The sequence below is a fragment of the Arvicanthis niloticus genome, chromosome 25 (genome assembly GCF_011762505.2).
Source record: "Arvicanthis niloticus isolate mArvNil1 chromosome 25, mArvNil1.pat.X, whole genome shotgun sequence".
Classification (NCBI taxonomy): Eukaryota; Metazoa; Chordata; class Mammalia; order Rodentia; family Muridae; genus Arvicanthis; species Arvicanthis niloticus.
The window spans coordinates 31,911,294-31,928,884 of NC_133433.1; the positions used below are offsets into that span (position 1 = coordinate 31,911,294).

A 17,591-nucleotide genomic window follows, 5' to 3' on the forward strand; every position below is an offset into this window, starting at 1 on the left:
ATTGTCCGTGTGACAAGAGCATCCTTGGGTCATCACTAGGTTTTGCTTAGAGAACAGTCTTTCTCCTTTCTCAGACCAGAAATGAGCAAGGAGCCCTTCCATCCTCCCCAGCACAGAAGCCTGCAGGAACGCTCCATTCCACTTTTACAGGACCACTGGTGGATCCAGTCTGCAGGGTGTAAATTTAGATCAAAAGTTCTTTGCTTTTGTAGAATAAATATGAACACTTCCCCCCTAAATCTCCATGGAAGCAACCAGCCCTTTATACTGGGAAGCAAGATACCATATAAATAAAGGCTGCTGGGAAGGAAAGCATACTTTAAGGAAATCTCAGACTTGGAAGAGTGCCTTCAAATATGAAAAGAAGGGTTATGTTAATTATAATAAAGTGATATTTATAAATTGTGTTTATATAGTTCATGGAAGAAAAGAACTGTTAAGCAAATATTTACAAATGCCTCCAAAATATTCATATTAAAATGATTTTTAATTGGACATGATGCCCAAATAGCAATGCCTTCATCAAGAAAGCCTATGTGCATGAATAAAATTGTGATGAAACTGACTTGATTTAAATTGGTATAAGCCTTTTGAAAACTATTTGGCAACGCATATACACAACAGATGGTAAGTTGAAAAGCATGAAGTATTTTGCCAGAACACAGCAGGATGTAAACCTGAAGGCGGGGCTTCACTGGGAGGCTTTTTTGGTTTTTTTTTTTTTTGTGTGTGTGTGTTGTTGTTGTTGTCTGTTGACTATGCTACTCCAAGAGCTGACTGTTAGGAAAATACCTCTACTGTATGTCCAAAGATAAGGGAACTTTGAAGTTCAACAATCCAGGCTGTGTTCTCAATTTGGTAAGTTAGGAGTTGGGTTGCTGGAAAAAACTGGAAGCTACATCCCCAAGGTTCAAGTAGGAATTACTGGCCAAGACTGGAGTTTTCTGAGTTCCAAGCCTCCTGTCTTTCTTTTTCATGTTGAAGAATGAATGGAAAGCTTCTGCAGTATTGGCAAATACTTACATAATTAAATAATCACATAGGTGAACATTAGCTTGTAAATTAGATCTTAAAGAAGACAAAGCCCTTTCTTTTGTGTGTAGACTTTCTTGGCTGGTAGAAATAGTGAGGTAACCTGCACAGCTGTAGCAAAGAAAGGGCTAGACTTGAAAACACCCATGTTTATCAAATACTGAGCCTACTGGACTCCGTTAGATAGTTCCAACCCCACTGCTACACTGGGTCATAAAACTGAGAGAAAAAAGAGCCATGAAAACAGGGTCCACAGACAGTCAGAAGGTTTAAGGACAGCCCCCGTTCCAATTGTTGGGGAATCCAAATGTAGACTAAGCTGCACATCTGCTACATATCTGTGTGGGGCCTACATCTAACTCATGTATGCTCTTTGGTTGGTGCTTCAGTCTCTGAGAACCCCCCAAGAGTCCATCTTTGTCCCTGTATTTCTTATAGACAGGATACATTTTAGGTTGAAGGTTTTGTGGGTAGATTGGTGTCCTTATTCCTCCACTGAGGGTCCTGCCTGGTTACAGGAGGTGGCCACTTTTGGTTCCATATCCCCATTGCTGGAACTCTCAGCTAGAGTCACATCCATAGACTCCCAGGGGCCTCCCCATCCCAGACCTATGAGACTTCCTAGAGATGCCCCCATCCTCCACTTCCCCACTCTTCCCCCATTCCCCATCACTGTCCCAGTCCTCTTCAAAGTTACTTCCAGTGTTAATCTTGAGGTTCCCCCTCCATTCTTCCCTGTAACCCCCTCTTTCTACATTGCATCCTCAGTATTCTCAGTTGTGAAACCACAGACATGAGTCTTGAATTTTTTCTTACCTAGTTAGTTACTGACTGTGCCTCCTAATCAGGATGTAGATCCATGGCCACCACCTCTGTTCAGACCATGCTTCTTCCTCATGTGAATTACTGAATTTTCTCTTCCTTTGTCTCCTACTCTTGGGTGTAACTTGTCTTCAGGCTCTTGCCACCCAAAAGGTAAAGCTTCCTCTCCTTGGCTGAATTCTTCACTGTCATCCCAGCTTCCTTGTTATGCTGCTAGACGCTCTGTAGACCCAGATCAGACTGTTGGTGTTTGTTGTGTCCCCCACCCACCCCCATGCTGCTACCTGGGGCAGAATTTTATTCTCTCTTTACTGGCACACCTGTCCTGTTAGAGTTGTTTGTGTGGATTTCCTTCACAGTCTGCAGAATTCTACCTTCCCCATGTCATAACCTTCCTCTTTGATTTTACCCTCTTGTGTTTGCTTGGGTGTCCATGAATTTTCAGCCGTTATAGACAGAGCTTTGCCTGGTTGGTGCAGCCATGTATTCCAGCTCCTTGGTGTTGCACCTAGGCCTGTGAGTACAACATGGAACCAGAATTTCTTAAAGGAAATGAACTCTCTTCACATTATTTTCACACCCACAGCTCAGTGCGGGTGAACCTGAACAACTGGAGAGAGTTTAAGAAACTTGAGCAGTGGGAGGCTTAGGAGATTAAATTAGTTGAGTTGTGTAGCACAAGTAGCAGGAAGAAGATGTTAAAATCAGGAAAGCTGGTGCAGAGTGAGAAGCATTTAATTCCACCTTGTAGAACACCAAGGAAGAGATCTTTACAAAGCTAGCTTGCATCAGTTTTGATATCATCGTCTCCTAAGTTTCTAAGTTATGAATATATATGCATACATATATATTATATTTATGCACATATATGTATAATATATTAATGCATATATATTAATATTTAAATATTTATTTAATATTTAATTTTTTAAAAATATTTATTTAATATTTAATATGTATATGTATATTAATATTTAAATATATCATAGTATTAATCTTTTAAAATAATTTTTTTTCTACCAGGAAAAAACCTTGCATAACTTTTTTTTGTTTTGCTTAATGAACTCAGTAAACTATATTTAACTACAGCTTATTTAAAAAAAAAAAACGACAAAACTTTTTCAATCTTAATTTGTATTTTAGAGACAAATATACACCAAAAAGATAAAGTAGAAGACAGTTAAAAAAAAAAAAAATTAAGGCTGGAGAGATGGCTCAGTGGTTAAGAGCACTGACTGTTCTTCCAAAGGTTCTGAGTTCAATTCCCAGCAACTACATGGTGGCTCACAACCATCTGCAATGTGATCTGACACCCTCTTCTGGTGTGTCTGAAGTGTACTCATATACATAAAATAAATAAATAAATCTTTTTAAAAATGTTTTAAAACTCTATGGCAATAAATAAATAATAATAAATAATAAATACATAAATAATAAATAAAGTCTATGGCAATAAAACCCAAATTAGATAAAGATTTTAAGAACAAAAATAAAGCAATCTGGAAATCCATATATAGGTTACCATGTGACAAGTTACAGCTAGATGTCTTTAGCTCTTTTCAGATAGGCTCTTCCCAAAGCTTCCCAGGTATATGGGTGCTCTTACAGTGAAGGACTTAGCCTGTAAGATGCATGTAATGCCAACTCTACAAAAGATTGCTTCCTATTGAAGCCATGGTAGAGACTGCCACGTGCTTCCCTTTAGATGAAGACCACCCAGATTCCACACATTGTGTAATGTTTCTTAAAATGTAAGGCTAAATTTTCCTCAAAAATACAGCTTTGAGTCAGTCTGACTACTTAAAACATTCATTTGGAGCCAACTGTTCTCTGCAAAATACAGAAAAGAAATGCTTGCTTAGAACTGGGGTGCAGATGCTTTGCCATTCTGCCTTTGCAATAAAAGAATGTTAGTGTTGATTTGTGACAATTTTCTTCTCTCTCTCTCTCTCTCTCTCTCTCTCTCTCTCTCTCTCTCTCTCTGCATATGTGTATATATAAAACTTGGGTTTTATTACCATATACTTTTTTTTACTGTGTGTCCTCCTTCTTCTCAAAGACTAGTCCCATGTGCTTTCACATCACATATTTTGAATCTAGGCTTTACATGACAAAAAGAATACAAAAATTTGTCTTTCTAAATCTAGATTCTCATGACATGATAATCTCCAGTTTCATCATCTTTCCTGAAAATGACATAATTTTACTCTTCTTTATGTTTGAGTCTAACATTTCTAATGAATGAGTTAGCTTTAAAAGGAATCCTAGTAACTAAATAAATGGCAGACCAGAGGTGTTGTTTGGACTTTCTTATGCAAATGAGTGACTGGCTTGTAGGTCATCCTGGTGGTTTCTAGGTAGGAGAGTCCCATGGCCTGTTTATATAAGGGAGTTTATCATTCTGTTTATGATGAAGAGAATACAAGTCCCCGCTGAGTCCTGGGGATCTGCTGAGTTAAGCTTTAACAAGAAGTGCAGAGCAGGTTCAAGTGACTGAGAGAAGGAAATGACTTATGGAAATCTGCTGCTGTGAATCCTCTCTCACAAAGATCAGAGAAGCATTTCTCAGTTTGGAAACAATGGTGGTTCCATGTTTTGACTTCAGAGGACCTGGAGATAGAGTTAGGACTGGGGATAAGGTAGACTTACAACTCTGGATGCACTAATCAAGGACTGCCAGGCTTTCGGTTGCCCTTGTAGTTTTCTGTCTGGTAATGTATGATCAACAAGATCACAATGAGGAAGAATTATTCATATTAAATAGAGAGATTCTTGTTCTTATCTAGTCAAGGAATGTGGTTCTGAGTCTCATGGGGAGAACCTTGGGCAAAGTGGACATTATCTGATGGGAGTCCTGACCAGAATAGGAGGTGAGAGTGGTGGGTTTGTTCATTCTCCACACAGGATAAGAATCTTCCTCAAAGTCTACAACTGCTCAGCTATGGCTTCCAGCCTTTTTGGAGTTGTTCTTCATTTTGTGGTTTCGGTTTCTCTGAGTTAGCCAGTGAGTAATTTTACTGTTAGGCCTGGTGTTCGATGTTTGCTTTAAAGAAGCTACGACACAAGAAGAACCCAGATGGGTGCTAGACCAAGGTGAGCACCGCCTTAAAATCTGCTGCTCACATCTGCTCACTCTTATTCTCACATACACCAAGGGAGAAAGTAGTGAGTTTAAATTTTGGAAAGAATAGCCTGCCCTATGACTCAGATCTCCCTGCCCTGGGGCTGGCTGGCTTTTCATCTCTCTCCTTGAACCAGAATCCTGCTTGTAAATGGGAGAGCCACAGCTGAATCAAATATCAGGCTCCCCGGGTGGCCAAGGGCCATTAACAAAGTCGGGGCTCAGTGGTATAGACCATTGAGAAAGGACCAATGGAGACCACTGGGGAGGGAGCACCAGCTCATCACAGGGACCCTAGGAAAACAGAGGCGATGCAGGACAGCCTGCTGTCTCACATGCTTAGTTAAAGTTGAGTAGTTTCTGATTATACTGTACTTTCAAAACAAGTCTCAGATTCTCGTATCTCCTGAGCTATTTCCTAATGCATGCAAAAGATAATGTTGGATTTCAGCTAAATGGAATGTGCTTTACTCTAAACTTCCCTGTGAATTAGGCTGTCCTTGGCACCATGGTAGTTGGGGCTTGAAAGTTCTTCTTATGTTCTTACAGAGTACAGTACAATCCATAGTCCGTCAACACCCATTAAAGAGTCTGATTCCGATCGACTGCGCCGAGGTTCAGATGGGAAGTCACGTGGTCGAGGCAGGAGAAACAATAATCCCTCACCGCCTCCGGATTCTGATCTTGAGGTATGGCATTGCCTATACTAAAATAAGGAACAAGGTGTCACATTGCTCATTAATGGGTCAACAGAATTGGCCTGTGAACACTGGGGAGGAAGTGCTTGTTATTACTTATTGCTCATACTAACCAAGGTGAACAATTTTCTCTCTTTCATATTACCTGTCTTTCAGCCATAGTTTTCATGGTTGGTGTGGGGTTTTTGGTAGATCTTCCTGCTGTTGTTCTGCATCACTGGGGATGGAAGACAGATTCTTAAACAAACTGCATATGTGCTACACCACTGAGTGTCTTCCCAGCTTTCTGTAATTCTTTACTTCTGTATTTTCCTTCATCATGTGTACATGATATGATACAGCATCAATTTCTTTCTCAAGAAATGACAGTAGCCAGATGTGGTGACACACACATGTCTTTCAAGCCCATGAGAAATAGTGGTAGAAGGACCAAAAGTTCAAAGTCATTCTTGGCTCATAGTGAGTTTGGGGCCAGCCCAGCTGTGTAGCACTCCTGTTTCACACAACAAAACACAGAGGGAAACAAAGCAGTTCTGCTTATACAAAATTCTACTGCGCTGCTGTGTGTCACTGCCCTTCCCACTAAGTAAGTGAGATCCTAAAAGAGCACAGGTGAAGCCACTCTGAAATTAAAGACATGTCTGTGTGCACAAAAGGGAAACGTGGAATGTTCTAAAATGAAATGGTGATCAGCTTCCGAGAACAGGTTTTGGTGGAGTTCAAAGGCAGGGGGATTAAGCAGGAGCTGACAGGGCAGCAGAGCTCACTGCCTGGAAGCCACTGCAATCAAGTTTCTGCTTTTTGCCAAAGTAAAATCTGATGGTGGAAAACTTGATCATTTTGGCCAAGAAGATGGGCATTTTCCAGCAGCGTCTTTGTACATGAATGTGTGCTGGTGTGAGGAGGAATAGGAAGAAGGGGAACAGGCTGTGGAGATGTTGTAGTGTCTCAAAGAACTTTGTGAAATGAACTCCAAATCCAGTTCAAAATAACCCGAGTGTCTAAGAAGATGTGTGGGGTGGCTGCTTAATTTGAAAACTAAAAACACCTGATTAAAAATATATTAGTCGCTCCTCAATATGCACAGGGGACATGTTCGAAGACCCCTCCTGTTGATACCCGAATTCATAGGTGTTCAAATCCCCCATATGCACCATGCTGTTTACATATGCCCTATGCAGTGCTCCATCCACGATTAGACCTAGAAGCTGGCAGATGCCCTTAGGAAGAGCTGTGCTTGTATGAAGCATAAATTCAGTTTTGTCATTGTGTATATCATTTCAAAGCTTCCGTGTCATGTCAATATTAACTGGTAGCAGTGTTGCCAGCCACAGCAAAGGTGCATTGACTTGGCTTTTTCCTCGTAGAGAGTGTTCATCTGGGACCTGGATGAGACCATCATTGTTTTCCACTCCTTGCTCACGGGGTCCTACGCCAACAGATACGGGAGGGTGAGTACGCCAAGCACCATCTTTGATTGCTCTAAAGTAAATGTGCCTTGAATTTATTTATTGATTTCTGTCTTGTGAATGGCATTCAGGTTTAAGCAAAGCATTTAAGATACAAAAAGGAGCATAATTTATTGGCGTGGCCACATAAAAAGTTAGGCAAAAGTACAAGCGGGGAAGAAGGAAGATTATTTCTATGCCTTAAAAATGAGACAGATTACATTTAGCATATGCTTTGCTTTTTTTCCCTCCATGGTAAAAGTGGATGCTTCTTAAAACATGTAATAAGCGAAGACTTTTAGTTGTATTTTTGCTCTCTGCCCTGTCTTTTATTCTTAAAGCATTCAGTGGGGCAAGTGTCATTTGTTGTTATGTACAATGATTAGCAGGGTTGGTATTTTGCTTTTAAGATATCTGCTATGATTACTTTTATGTGACCCTTTTCTGTTGGGGCTAAATTAATGTAAATATTATATAATACTAAGCTCCTAGATGACAGTAATATTAATATTCTCTTATTAGGGTTGTTTAATCTGTCTATTGTGGTATTTATTTTGGTGAATTGGTAAGGAATAATATCAGAGATTGCTTCCTATTGTTGTGGTATTTGGGTTTTCTAAAACCTTAGAAATTGTTTGCAATGTGCTGCTTGTTGGTTTTAAAACACTTTAGCCATACAAAACCATGTTATTTAAATTGGACATAGGTATTTTCTAAAATTATCCTGCATATGTGCATATATAATTTTTAATGGCTAAAGAAATGAGTCCTAGATCCTTGAAGCTAAGATGGGTTTGGAAACCAAGACACCAGATTCTTATATTAGTGAGACCAGAGATTTATCAACAGGTAACAAACTCTAATTACAGAAATGATAGTATATTCATTCTTCTAACAGATATTTATTTCAATAAAAATACATTTAGTCTCTGAGGTTGACTTAAGTCTGGAGGTGAAAGAGAAACGTTATTCCTTAAGCTTTACAGTCCAAGTTTCAAATTATTAGCAACAGATCTAATTATAAAAGCCTTGGAGTGTTTGTGAATACACACATGCACACACATTCCTGTAAGAGCTGAACAATCACATCATTGGAGTTTGTATCCAGGGATCTATGTGAAGCCCCATGTAGCCCATCTTATGCTTAAATACATTCCCTGTGAGAAGACAGTGAAAATTATGTCAAATAATCCATCAGCAACACCCACACCGAAAGAAAGAAAGAAAGAAAGAAAGAAAGAAAGAAAGAAAGAAAGAAAGAAAGAAAGAAAGAAAGAAAGGAAGGAAGAAAAAAAGAAATTTGTACTAGGCAGTGAACACACAGTAAGGATTCAGTAAATTCTAGCTGGGTTTGTGGTGGTGTTTTTGTATTAGGTACAATACAAACTTGTACTATAATTGTATCAATCACTGTTTTTAAAACTACTACATAAAGCTAATTATAACTTTTGAATAGTAGAGCCTTGACAATCATCTTAACTAAGTCACAGGATGTCTCAGTTAACCCTAAAGAAGAAAGCTGGTGGTGTCGGGAGCTCACTCAGAAGTGTTGAGAAGAGTAGCTGTTTACACAGACAGCATTTGAAAACCACCCAGAAAGTCACAAGCTTTTATTTACCACACTGAAATACAGAGAAAGTGGCCACTGTCAGAGCCACAGACACGGCCTGTGTAGAATAAGGTGGTGGCACCACATGGCCTAGTGACCTCCTGGCTGCCTGTGGCCATAAATCATTGGTTTACATGTGGATTTCCCACTAAGACTGGGACCATTGGCTTAAGATTTTTTTTTCTTTCAGTTCTTAGCCATGTAGAGACAAAATGCTCTCTCAGCAGTGCCCTATGTATTAAAGGGGTTCTGAAAGTGTCAGCCATTTGTATTTTGAGACTTCTTCAAATAGGATTCCATCTGTTTTCTTCTTTACTCTTATTGTGGTAGGGCATGTGATATAGTTTGCTTTTTTATTGGTGTTTTTTTTTTTCTTTCCCATATTACTTTCATAAGTCATATGTATACATTTTGTAGACTAGGACTCTGATTGGTTCCTTCATTGACGCATTAATAGGGTTTATGCTTCAGGAAGCCCATTTTATTTTTCAACTTTTTGCTTTTATTTATTATATGTATATATGTGTGCACATGTGCATACATGCCATGGCATGAACTTGAAGGTCATAGGACAACTTGTGGGAGTCAGTTTTCTACATCCACCACGTAGAATCCCAGGATAGACCTTTTTCCTGTTGAGTAGTCTTGTAACTTTGCTTCTGAAGCCAGCATGACCTCAGGAGTAATGGTTTTAAGCAGAAGAAATACCAATTGCAGGAGAATGGAAGAATTTGCTGTTTGAGGAATGAAAGGGCTTGAGTAACTGTAGTGCTGAAGCCTTTCTAAAGTTGTAGTCAGGAAGAAGAGCGAAGTTCACACAGGGTCTCCCAGCCAACTGCATGAAGACAGATCTCACTATTAGAAACAAGGAAAGTCATTAGTGGGGGCTTGTAGGGGGTCCTCAGTGGAGAAAGTGATTTAAAGTTTTAGATTACTTTACATGGGCATGGAGAGTTAATGGCAGGGGAAGAGAAATAATCTGGTTTCCGATCAGTCTAGAGAGGATGGTTGGATTTTGGATTATGTTGTGAGTAGAGACTATGATGCGGACTTGGACTGGGGCAGAGGGCAGAACAAAGTAGATGAAAGAGAAGAGTGATTCCTGGGCTGTGTCCTTTGACACTGAGAGAATAGCCCCATATAGGATAAACTGATTATCAGGAAAACCTGGGATATGGCTGTTAAGAAATCTTGGATAGTTATGACACACTTTCTTATTAGACAAGCAAGAAGGCAGCTGGCAGGTAAACCCAGTGTTCTTTGGAGAAGTGGCCAGAGCTGGGGGTACCGGCTTTAACATTAATACTGTGAAGCTTAGATCTAGAAGCACCTCAGCTCCTTGTCTGATTTCCTCCTAAACATGTGTCTAGCCTCTTCTCTGTGCTGGATGCTGTGACCAACCTGTTGCCTCCTTGCTGGAGATACTTTCAGGGATATTCATTGCTAAGGAAATGAGAGGCAGCCAGAACTATGAAAGTGAACTTACTTAATATTACCCTCATTAGGGGATATTAGAATTGGTTAGAAGTTGTTCTCAAATTAGGTGATCACTCCTTGAAGACTATGAGTTTTGTTCAGAATTCTTCCAAACAATGATAGTAACCAAGCAGACTGGAATGGCTTGCATCCCTTTTGTTCCCCCGCAGTCTAAAGGTAGCTTAGTGGCAATCTGCCTCTTTGGAGTGCAGATTTACTTATGTTCTTGGCCATTGTCAGGAAAGTATGTGGCTCCGCCTTCCTCTACATGCATAGAAAGAAATGAATGCTGGACAAAGTGGTGGCTGTTCTGTCTCCATGGGAACCAGATACCTGAGAAGGAGCTTAGTCACAGTAGCTTAGGCAGCTCAATGAGTGGGCCATTTAGTAAGGGGATACAGGGTCTGGTAGATAAAATGTAAAACTAGAGCATGTTATAGCAATATATACCTCCTTCAAAAGGTTCAGGAATATCCCACCTCCTGTGTAATCCTAGCTGTGGGAAGAAGCCATGCTGGGTGTTATATGGAAGTGTTGTTTTGTAACAAAGGTGGTAGGGACAAGAAGAGGGTGCTCTGTGCAGCCTACCAAGGCAGAGGAAAGAAATAGCACTTATTTAGCAGAAACACAGAGTCTGTCCTTAGGGGGGGATTCTAGAAATCTGTATTCTAGCCACTTTTGTTTAATACATTTTAAAAAAGTGTTTCCAAGCTAAATCAAAATTCTTAAATTTTACTAAAGAAAATTTAGGTCCCTCCCCTTAGTAGATTGTTCTCCTTAAAACAGACAATATAATCCAATTTTCAATATTGAATTATAAACCCCAAACTTAACAGTATTCAACTTACTCTCATGTAGATGACTCAAGCAGAGTCCTTGCTCATGAGAAAATGTTGCAAATATCTTTATGCAAGTGCCCTGATCCCTCAATACTTACTCTCTCTTTTCATGTTTGTAAGAAACTGTGTTTTTCCTTTTATTAAATGTCTATTTTTTAATTAATCAATTTACATCTCAAATGCTGCCCTCCCTCCAGGTACCGCCTCACAGAGTTCCTCCCTTCCTCGCCCATCCCCTTTTCCCCTTTTCCTTCTCCCTGTTATTCCCCCCTACCCTGGTGCATCAAGTCTCTGCAGGATTAGGTGTGTCCTTTCTCACTGAGGCCCAGATAAGACAGGCCTTTGCTACATATGTGCTGGGGTGGAGACTTGGGGGGGGGGGGGGGTGGCGGGGAGGGGAGGGAGTGTTGGACCAGCCTGTGTATGCTTTTTGCTTGGTGGCTTAGTCTCTGGGAGCTCCCAGGGGTACAGTTGGTTGACACTTTTGGTCTTCCTGTGGGGTTGCTATCACCTTGAGGGCCTTATTCCCCCAATTCTTTTATAGGGGTCCCTGACCTCTGTCCAGTGTTCATCTGTGATAATCTGTTTTTGTCTCAGTGATGCTATGAAGCTCTCTTCCCAGGCTAATAGGCTGTATTATATTTTTTTTGTTTGTTAGTTTGTTTTTGCTGTCACTATTGTTTGAGACAGTCTTATGTAGCCCAGGCTGACCTGAAACTACCTATGAAGTCAACAGATACCTCAAACACCTTGATCTTCTTGCTTCTGCCTCCCAAGTGCTGGGATTACAGGCATGTCACCCTTTTCCTAGCTTGTTCTCAAGCTTAATTTATAGGTTATGAATCAACAGGATTTGAGATCACACACAAAATATTTAAAACAGAATATTATACATTGTTTATATCAAATGATAAATACATATATTCGAATATAGATGAGACTTTATTGTCAACTACAACTGCAGCAGCAAATCCCTTGTCTTAAGTATTGGTGTGGTGTGGGAGGGGACAACAAAATTCTTGATTCCCAGCAAAATTGCCAGTGAGTAATATGGTGGCAGTGGTTTCAACCTCATGAATTGCAGTATGTGACATGTCTTATGGTATGATAGAAATTGGAGATTTAATTTCAAGTGTATCTGTCTCAGTTTCAAGTTCATATTCTGATTGCGAATCAACTGCTCATCCACCAAGCTTAATGTCTGGCTTGCAGCATTGCTCCAACATTTACACCATGTCTCATTAATAGCAAAAAGCAAGAGTAAGAAAGGCACCCCACCTGCCAAGCTTCCGGCCGTGCTTTCAGTGTTTGTGGTAGGACATGCCAAGGTTCTAAGAGGCTCTCGAATGTCACTGTGACCTTCTGCTGCCTGAGCCTCTCTAGTGGGTGTAAGCATTTCTGTATGGGGGAGGGGTAGTGGTAAAAGCAGTTCTTCTAGACCATTTCATCTGAGTATTCCAGATGACCAGTGATGATAGTTGCTTCCTCTTCCTTTGTTTAACAGACAATGCTAAATTCCCAAGGCGATCTAGACACAATTGTTGCCTCTACTTTGGAACTAGAGCAGAGCCACATCATGGCATCACTATCCCACTCTTCCCTGACAGTGTTCAAGCAGCTGATGATGACAAAGAAATAAACACAGCCATGTTCCAAGAAAGCCAGCTCTATAGTTTCAAGATTTGTATTTCATGCAATCTCCACATCTCACAGTTTTTCAGCATTTAGACCAGAGACTGACAGACCCTACTCCATAGGCCACATATGCCCCACAGCCTGCTTTATGAAGCTTCTTTAAGCCAAGAGGCTTATTTCATCTTGTAAAGTATTTTCAAATTGAAATAAGAATTTGTGCCACAGGAAATGTAAGCCTAAAATATTGATTTTCTGCCCCTTCAGAGAAAGGTTTATCCTCTCCTCTGAACTTGGAGTTCATTCTAATTCCTCTTCCTCATCCCTTTGGGATGTGGGACCACAGCAGCCCTGTGGCTGGATGGGAGATCAAGCCACATAAGCATCAGCTATTTGAATTTGGAGGCTGGGGGGACGTTCAGGCCAGCAAATTCATTAGAGAGAATGTGATGCCTTGTAACAAACAGGCATAATAGGTGATGGCGCAAACACAATTAAACATTTCTATTTGAGACATGGTCTTATGTAACCCAGGCTTGCCTCACACATTAAAGATGACCTTAAACCTCTGATCCTTCTGCTTCCTCCTCACAAGTTGTGGAACCATAGGTTTGGGCAGTGCTGGAGACCCAAGTATACAGAGGCCTCCATGTGCTTAGCAAGAACTCTACCAACTGTGCCATATCCCAGCTCCATGATACATCAATTATTCAGTACACTCGAGTACATGTTCCAGGCTTGGTTTAAGAAAGGTTTGGTGTTGCAAAGGTCAGCGTATAGAGATTTCTGGGATTCCTTTCGTCGGCGATCAGTCCATAGAGAGAAAAGCTGAGCTGTACAATGAGGGAAGGCATGGTAGACAGGACTAGAAGTAGCACACAGCTCTGCTATGACATCTCTCCCTGTGCACAGAGTGAAACAGACCATGAGCTTAGTGAGCGTATCGTAGTCACAGCGATAGTTCTCAACTCTGACCAGCGAGTGAACCCAAAATCATTTCCACATTCCACGGGGGCTCTAATCACCCTAGCAAAGAGCACCAACCCTATATCTGGGGACCCGGAAGGAGACAGATATCCCAAAGGATTTCTTCTTTGTATGTTAATGTTAAGTTGGGTCAAAATGAGAAGATATCATATGGTTCTAAATACAACCTGCGGATGCTGTGGGGTGGCATAGAATACAAAACCTCAAAACAAGCAGGGTGGTGATAGCACATGCCACAGCAGTCAGGAGGCAGAGGCAGGTGGATCTCTATGAGTTGGAGGCCAGCCTGATCTACAGATCTACTTCCAGGGCAGCCAAAAAACAAATGAACAAAACAACAACAACAAAACAAACAACAACAAAAACAAACCTAAATGAAAATATCAACTTCTTGAGCATCAAAGCCATGTTCAACTTAAAGAGCCTCCTCTCCCTTTGTCCCACCCTTGTCCCAATGCCACTCCTTTCTCTTTATTTACCATCAACTTCCTCTTAGCTCAGAGCTTCAGTAACTGGCTGCCCTCAGCAGTACAGCCTTGCTTTGCTTGCTTACCACTGCCAATTGGAAAGCAGCTAAGGAGTAGAGTCACAGGAGCTTCCACCATTGCTCGGCCTGCCATCACCAGCCATCTCCCTTTCTCCGAGGCTTTGAAGAAAACACCTTGGATCCCAGACACTTCTGCCTCTTTGATGACCCCATCTAAAAAGTGAAAGCAATCCCAGATGTTGCTGGAAAACAATGCAAAGCATCTGAAAAAAACGTGCTGATAGCACTGCCTGTCAGAAACCTGTTATTTATTGTTTTGGGGCCCAGTGCATGTGATGAGTGGTCCTGTATATTTTGTTAGAACAAGAATATATATGAAACCCCCCGTATCTATAAAGCATAGAGGATCATCCTTGGAGAAAATGAATGGTAGAAAATGTGTCGATGTGGTAATAAGGCTGGTGAAGCTTCATCAAGCTTCATCCAACTTCTAAGGCTTATGCTGCTGTCTCAGACTTTTTCAATGAAGAAATTTAGTGGGGGGGGGGAGTTACATTACTCACCCAAGGAAATACGTCCATTACTAGACAACACTAGGAATAAAACACAATCTTCAAATTGGCCCAACCCTCAAAAGAGAGTTGTGGGCAGAATTTAGTGTGACCTTCTTACGCCGTGAGGATGGGGATGCCATGAGAACTGTCACACACTGTACTGACACAATGGAGTTGTACAGCTGAGACTAATCTAATAGCAGAGATCACCGTGCAGTGCTTATCGTGCTTATCGTAGGCAGGAATGAGGTCTGAAGAGTGGCTGTAACACTAGAAAGGAGAAAGAGAGATAGGAGAGTGGTCACGAATGAGATCTTGATAGGCCCTTTGATTGGACTTAGCTGTGGGTCTTGCCCTTGGCATCTGTGGGCCCCGAGTGTGGAGGCCAGTTGGCTGGGTGCACACTACTGTTCTTCCTTTTCTTCCTTTTTATACCATTGTCTTGGCAATTGTCCCATGCTTGGGCTTCATTGGGTTTTCTCCACAATTGAAATTAATCTTTACAATGGCAAATGTCTTTCTCTTAATTCTCTACTAGGGTATTATTTCCTTGATGTTGAAAGGGCATCTCTTAAGTAAGGAAAAAATGACCACAGGCTAGGGTCAGGTAAAATGACCTGCTTAACACCGTTGGATTTTCTGTGTCAGGCTCAATCAGGCCATAATTCAACCATGATCTGCTTCTCGAAAGTGTGCAGGCTCTCACGGATTATTTCCTAATTGACAATAGAACTGCATCCAATCCTCCAAACATAGCATTTCACCCCAGCTACCCAGTGAGAGGGCCTTCCTACCCCATGCAGAGCCATCCTCCCCTGGGTGCCTATCAGGTAGGAAGAGAGACTTCAGGGGAGACTTGGGACTTAGAAGTAGAACATACCACTTGAGGAACCTTTGTACCATGTTTTGTAAAATAAATAACATCTCACAATATTTTTTCTTCTCAGATAAGTGAAATTTACAAAGCATACCACCAAACTTCATCCAGTAAACAGCTAGCACAGAGCTTTAAAAATAAACCACTTCAGTACTCAGAGTGCCCACTCCTGGTTTTCGGCCTCTTCTCCTCTCAATACAAAAGCTCCTGAATAGCGGGAATTTTTAAATGACAGCCAGGCTCTGTTTTGGTCTGTAGTATTAGCACTCTAAATAAGGTATTGTTTAAGGGGCTTAAACAAATATTTTTTTTTCTTTCATTTGATTGATATTCCCCTAAAGACCTGTGCTTGGTTTGAGCATGGTTTTCACATTTTGCTGACAAACCCTTGTAAACCGGCTCGTGCTCACCAGTCAGCAGTGATTGCTGCCTGCCAGGCTTTGCTGTCCACATAGAACCAGTGCAGACAGCACTTCACAGCCCTGGGTGCACGCGCACGAATTCAAAATATAAGTACCATATCCAGAGCACCTGCTTGTAATTTCTGTAAAAGTTGAGCTGTTTTGTAGAAGTTCTTTTCATCTTAGGTTTAAGATGAATAAATAGCAACTTAAAGAATGTGATATGCTTTAGATATATTTTAATTTGCCCTCCAAAGCAGCAGAGTGATTGCTGGGGATTGGTGTAGCCTCGATTTTGAAGGAATAGTAGGATATATGCATGGAAATGAGCTAAGCAATAGCATATATTTTAAACATACCTATGCATTGAAAATGGGAACATGATAACAGTGTAAAGATCAAAATTCAGGAGGGTTTTTTGTTTGTTTTTATTTTATATAGTCAACTTGTGATTTATTTGGTAAGTTATTCTGATTTTTAATTAACCATGGCTTATAAGTCAGAAGTTCATCAGAACTGGAAGAATTTTTCAGGCTCCCCAAGCAATGAAAACTCTTCACCGACATTTCTATCTAAAGATAATAAATTTCTTATAATAAAGATTTTTTATAATAAAACTGAAATGACTTTTGGACTTCATGAATCTACTGTGATGTTTGGCCTTTATTCAGTCAAACCTAAATAGCTCAGGGTGTACCTTTTAAAATGCTGTTCCGCACAAAGTTGTGGCGGTTGCTAGAGAAATGTCCAGATTAAAGCTGTGTAGACAAAGGAGAAAGGATGTTTGTCTTCTATATACAGAAAAGGTTCAGTATCCCATTTGTGAAAGTCATTTGTAAAAGATGGAATTTCCTTCAAGTTTCAACTTCTGTTGAGTCTTGAGGGGAAGCAAGCACTGAGCCAAGAGTTGTTTTTGTCCCCCTTTGAGAAAATTAATAAAAACAAATTTCTGAGGTGGCCTTGGGTTTATAGGGGGGTGGTGTTTACCACTAAAAATAGAGTATAGTATGGCCTGAAGCTAGCTGGTGAGGAGTGCTCCACGTTCTTGCTCTGGCAGTTTGTGACCATGGTGTCCCATGTGCAGCCCCTTCCATCTCCAGCAGTAGGTGGGACATTCATGGATGAGGCTGAGACTGCGCTGGCCTTTTGTGCATTAATTGCTGCAATGTGCTTGATGACAGTCCTTTCACTGCTCTGGGTATGCAGGAAGCTCCAGAAGTGAGAACTCAAACTGATCAAAGACAAGCAGCAAAGAAAACAAGGAAGGGAGTGAGCCCTCAGCAGTGTTGGGTCCTGGGAACTGTGATCAAGCAGCATGGTCAAGCTGGCTCTGAGTAGTCCTCGGGTACAAAGGAATTACATTGTCACAGAGATGAAGCTGCCATTGTATAGGAAAAGTCATGTACAAGCATGTGGCTGCTTTGCCATTTCTTTCAAAAGCACCGAAGTCTGTTTTCTGATCATTCCCACATAGAGTGGCCAAGCAACTTCATGACATCGTTGCTCAGCTGTTCAGTCAGTAAATTAAAGAGCTCCTGCTGGTCTCTCCCTTGGAGTGTGAAAGCTAATCGTAACAGCTGTAACATAAATTAGTATAACTTGCTGATA

At 40.9% G+C, this 17,591-nt stretch overlaps 1 protein-coding gene across 9 annotated transcripts in view; it reads left to right on the top strand.

Moving 5' to 3' along the window:
- The window catches only part of Eya1 (EYA transcriptional coactivator and phosphatase 1), a 140,746-nt gene that overhangs the window by 75,611 nt on the left and 47,544 nt on the right, over positions 1 to 17,591 (top strand). For all 9 annotated transcript variants that reach the window (XM_076924333.1, XM_076924329.1, XM_076924328.1 and 6 more), the window contains 2 exons: positions 5,525 to 5,664; positions 7,041 to 7,124. In XM_076924333.1, coding sequence (XP_076780448.1) covers positions 5,525 to 5,664; positions 7,041 to 7,124 — 224 coding nt within the window. The remainder of the gene's footprint in view (positions 1 to 5,524; positions 5,665 to 7,040; positions 7,125 to 17,591) is intronic.